Here is a 5387-nt window from a genome sequence, read left to right as displayed (position 1 = left end):
TTAAGGGCATTATAGTCATTTCGCGATTAGGATCCGCGTATTTTATAGCGGGCGGGTCGCAGTTAACCCGACCCGGATCCCACTGACTGACCGAAGACCCGAATGATGACAACCGTTCAATCAGAACACACACCGATAAGATAAGGCCATGTGGCCCAGTACTTGACGTACAATTGTGTTCTATAAATAGACCCCGATGCGCCATAAATGAGGTAACGGTTGTGCATTAATTGAGCTCGAACTTTGAGATCGTATATATTTCTCTCGATCAACCTAACTTGAGCGTCGGAGGGTCATTGTCGGGGACGTGCCCGACGAGCTCACGATACGTGTTTCATTCTCAGGGAACCCAAAATCTGATTCGGAAGAGTTAATCCATCTGCAGTGAGATCGTCTCAGGAGATCGAATAATTCGACCCGGATCAGTTGGCGCCGTCTGTGGGAACGTCTGAGAAATCCTTATCACAATAGAAGGTTCATCGAGGAGAAACGCCGGGGAAGAAGGAACACCAAGAAAGGGAGTAGGCGCGACAATACAGCTAACTCCCGACGAATTGCAGAAAATGATAGAAGAAGCTAGCCGGAAGGCGATCGAGGAATACGAGAGAAGGACCACGACTCCTCTGGTCAAAGAAACAGCGAGAAGGCAGCTGTTCGAGAATACCGAACCGCAAAGGGAGTCAACGGTGCAAGGCAAGCAAGAGCACCGTAACAAGCGACCGGCATCATCCGAGGCCGGCTCCAGCAGCCACGGTCGCGCGAAGAGAAGGGAACCCGTAATTTCGCGTGCGGAGGTAGAGAGCGTGAGGAAGCAGATAGAAAGCCTCAATAAACAGATAGACGAACTAAAAAAGCGAGGTGAAATAGTTGCGCACAACAAAAATTCACCCTTCTGCAATTACACCCCATTGCCGATGTCGCGGGAAAAGGCGTTGATGATGGTCGAGAATGCTGATGTTCTCAAGTGGCCGAGGCACACCAGGTATACCCCCTCCAAAAAATTCTCTAACAAGTACTGCAGGTTCCGGGTAATTCGAACAGGGACAGAAAGAGGTGCGCACGGACTATGAATTCGAGCAGGGGGAGAGAGTTCGTGCTGAAGGTAGAGGAAGAGGAGGCCATCTCTTTCAACAGTTCGAACAAGCCAGACGAGGCCGGGGAGATGAATAACCCGATTGTCATCAGACTGGATATAGAAAATTTCACAGTTCACAAAGTCTTGGTAGACAGTGGGAGCTCTGCAGATATCATCTTCAAAAGAGTGATTGATAAAATGGGGTTGGAAAATATTCGGTTAGAGCCGGACAGAACTCCGCTGGTCGGATTTGGTGGGAGCGAAGTGGCATCCTTAGGGATGGTCGAGTTGCCAGTGTCCATGGGAGACGAACCGAGGTGGAAGACCACAATGGTGAAATTTTTGGTGGTAGACACACCATTTGCATACAATGTGATATTGGGCAAGCCGGGATTGAATTCATTCAGGGCCGTCATCTCCATCTACCACATGAAGGTAAAATTCCCGACGGATAACGGAGTCGGAGAGGTAGTATGCGATCAGAAAGAAGCTCGAAAATGCTACAATCTATCACTGAAAGGAGAACCCGGAGCGAAGAAGAGAAAGGTCAAGGAAGACGCTGAACCTCGACCCTACGAGGCCGAACATTTGAAGCCCAGCGAAGAATACAAGGTTGTGCAGCTCACACCGGGTAAGCCAGACAAAACTACCAAGATAGGCGCGAGCATGAAAGAGAGGGAGATGGCAATGATCAATTTCCTAAGGGAGAACATGGACGTGTTCGCATGGGGACCGTCTGATTTCACGGGAATCGACCCTGAGGTGATACTGCACAGGCTAAACGTAGATCCAACCATGCGACCTATGAAGCAGAAGAAGAGGTCATTCGGGTACGACAAGAATGAGATCATCCGTAAGGAAGTGGACAAGCTACTCAAAGCCGGGTATGTATCGGAAATTCAGTACACTGATTGGTTGTCTAATGTAGTGCTTGTCCCCAAATCCTCCGGGAAATGGCGAATGTGCGTGGACTTTACAGATCTGAACAAGGCGTGCCCAAAAGATCCCTACCCGCTGCCCCGGATCGATGTCATGGTGGATTCTACAGCAGGGTACGAGATGTTCTCGATGATGGATGCCTACCAAGGGTATCACCAGATCCACATGGCAGAGGAAGATAGAGATAAGACTTCTTTCATCACGGAGAAGGGAATTTACTGTTATAATATGATGCCTTTTGGTTTAAACAATGCAGGAACAACATACCAGCGCCTGGTTAAAAGGATGTTCGGCGACCTGCTCGGAAAAACGATGGAAGTGTACGTGGATGACATGCTCGTAAAGAGCAAGAGGTCGCAGGATCACCTCGCAGATCTAGCCCAAGCATTCGCTATCATGAGATCGTACGGAATGAAGCTCAATCCAGACAAGTGCACATTCGGAGTAGGAGGAGGAAAGTTTTTAGGATACATGGTCAGCGAGCGTGGGATCGAAGCTTATCCAGAAAAAATTCAAGCCATCATGAATCTATGATCACCAACTACGATCAAAGAGGTTCAGAAGTTGACAGGAAAGATCACCTCCCTGGGCAGGTTTAGTTCGCGATCAGCAGACAGAAGTCTCCCCTTTTTTAAGGTTCTGAGGAAACCTAAAAATTTTGAATGGAGTGAGGAGTGCGAGAAGGCCTTGCAAGAGCTGAAGGAATACCTGACAACACCTCCCCTACTAGCAAACCCGAAAGAGGGAGAGGAACTGTTCCTTTACCTGGGCGTGTCGGAAAATGCAGTCAGCTCGGTACTGGTAAGAGAAGATGGAGGTCAACAGAATCCCATTTGTTATGTGAGTAAGATGCTCCAAGGTGCCGAATTAAGATACACGGAGATGGAGAGGTTAGCCCTCGCGCAGGTAGTTACCGCTCGAAAGCTACGACCATACTTTCAGTCGCATAAGGTGATCATGCTAACGAACTACCCTTTGAAGCACATAATGTCGCGACCTGAGGCGTCAGGTCTGTTGATCAAGTGGACGGAAGAGCTGGGGCAATACGACATCGAGTATCGACCTAGAACGGCCCAAAAAGCGCAGATACTAGCGGATTTTGTGATAGAACTCGCAAGCGATCCCAAGTTACCCATGGTCGTTGAGGGGCAAACCTCTAAGTGGATGCTACATGTGGACGGAGCCTCAAATGCCAATAGTGGAGGAGCAGGAGTATGGATCCGGGGACCAGAGGGAATCGAGATAGAGGTAGCGGCTCGTCTGTCCTTCCCTGTGACCAATTATGAAGCCGAATACGAAGCGCTCGTTCTCGGGCTAGAGCTTGCTTCCCAGGCAGGCGCCAAAGATTTGGAGGTGTTCACAAACTCCCAGCTAATCGCGCTGCAGATTGAAGGGACGTATGAGACAAGGGAGAAAACGATAACATCTTACAAAGAAATTGCCCAGCAGTGGATGAGAAAATTTGACAAATGTTCGGTTTTGCAGGTCCCTCGAGCAGAAAACGACAAGGCGGACGCCTTATCCAAATTTGGGGTTGCCATGGAAGGGATTGGATCGCAAGATTGGGGTTGCCATGGAAGGGATTGGTGATCGCAAGATTACCGCCCTGGTTCGAGGGCGACCATGCATCGCGAGCAGAGCAGATGTTCAGATGGTCGCGAAACCAAAATCATGGAAGGACGAGATCGTCAAATATCTCGAGGATGGCGCCTTGCCAGCTGACCCCATCGCTGCAAAGAGAGTTAAATTCCGAGCCACTCGATTCACCATGTTGTCTGGACAGCTCTATAAACGAACAGTTGATGGGCCCCTCCTGAAGTGCTAAGACGAGGAAAGAGCCCTATACGTCATGCGGGAGATTCATGAAGGAAGCTGTGGTAACCACTCGGGAGCGAGATTGCTGGCTCAGAAGATAATACGTCAAGGATTCTATTGGCCTACGCTGGCAAAGGATTCCAAAGAGTTGGTAAAGAAGTGTGAGAGCTGCCAAAAATATGCGACCCTGATACATCAACCTGCAATCCCGATGGAACCTATCAAGATAGCCTGTCCATTTGACCAATGGGGAATCGATATCGTCGGACCCTTTCCCCCAGCACAGGCCTAGAAAAAGTTTATCATTGTGGCAGTAGAATACTTCACCAAGTAGGTCGAAGCGAAAGCGGTCGCGAGGATATCCGAGAGAGAAGTCATCAACTTCATTTGGAAAAACATCATCTGCAGGTTCGGTCTGCCCCGTGTATTAATTTCTGACAATGGTACCCAATTCCAGGGAAGGAAAATCACGGAATGGTGCAAGGAGCTCAAGATCGCACAACATTTCACAGCAGTTGCGAACCCGCAAGCCAATGGACAAACAGAGGTGACCAACCGAACGATCCTCCAACACTTGAAAACGCGGCTGGAGAATCAAGGACCGTGGGTCGATGAACTATCAGGGGTCCTATGGGCTTATAGGACCACACCGCAAACGCAACAGGGGAGACCCCATTCTGCCTAGTATACGGGACGGAAGCTATCATCCCGGCAGAGATCGGGGAAGAGTCCCAAAGGGTCGCGATGTATGACCCTAAAACTAACCAGCAGGAACGAAGCTTCAACCTCACCATGATCGAAGAAAGAAGAGACGCAGCATACGCAAAGATCCTACACCACAAGGGATTGATGATGAGAAGCCAGGATCGAAGAATTCGACCACGCCAACTGCAAGTGGGAGACCTCGTGTTGAAGAAGGTAGAAGCCTCCAAGCACATAGGGAAGTTAGAACCATCCTGGGAGGGACCGTACAAAGTGACCGAGATTAGAAAGAAGGGCACATACAGGCTGGAAGACATGCAGGGTCGAGACTTACCGCGCCCTTGGAACATACAGAACCTGAAGAAGTTTTATGCTTGAATCCGAGAGTTCGAATGAAGGAGCCTGTGAATGGCCAACGAAGAGATCGAACAAGGAGCCTGTGAAAGGCTATCAATGAAAAAATCACATTCGAGGGCCCCCAAAAGGCCACCAATTATATATAAAGGTTAGGAAGATCATGTCTTGTATATTGGGCACCATCATCGCTGAACGTATCAATGATTCAAAATTTGTACTTGCTATAATTTACCCAACGTGATTTATAAAACTGTATTATTTTCACGCTTATCTTCGTGTGTACATCTTCCTATGTCTTTATTGTCATTGGTTACTTGAATCTTCTAAGTACTAAATGCGAACTGAAAAAGACGCGTCCAACATGCGATCTGAAAAAGACGCACTCAAACAAAATGCGAACTGAAAAAGACGCGTCCAACATGCGATCTGAAAAAGACGCACTCAAACAAAACGCGAACTGAAAAAGACGCGTCCAACATGCGATCTGAAAAAGACGCAC

At 48.6% G+C, this 5387-nt stretch overlaps 1 protein-coding gene across 1 annotated transcript; it reads left to right on the top strand.

The window, feature by feature from the left end:
- Positions 1-563: 563 nt before the first annotated feature.
- On the top strand, positions 564-3839 carry LOC105180202. The gene is made up of 4 exons (XM_011103864.1): positions 564-982; positions 1042-2488; positions 2570-3411; positions 3500-3839. The coding sequence occupies exons 1-4, from the start codon at positions 564-566 to the stop codon at positions 3837-3839; spliced, it is 3048 nt and encodes a 1015-aa protein (XP_011102166.1).
- The last annotated feature ends 1548 nt before the right edge of the window (positions 3840-5387 follow it).

Source organism: Sesamum indicum, unplaced genomic scaffold (assembly GCF_000512975.1).
Source record: "Sesamum indicum cultivar Zhongzhi No. 13 unplaced genomic scaffold, S_indicum_v1.0 scaffold00397, whole genome shotgun sequence".
NCBI classification, from domain to species: Eukaryota; Viridiplantae; Streptophyta; class Magnoliopsida; order Lamiales; family Pedaliaceae; genus Sesamum; species Sesamum indicum.
Note: the sequence above shows the minus strand (reverse complement) of the source record. Positions and strands in the feature narration are given on the sequence as shown.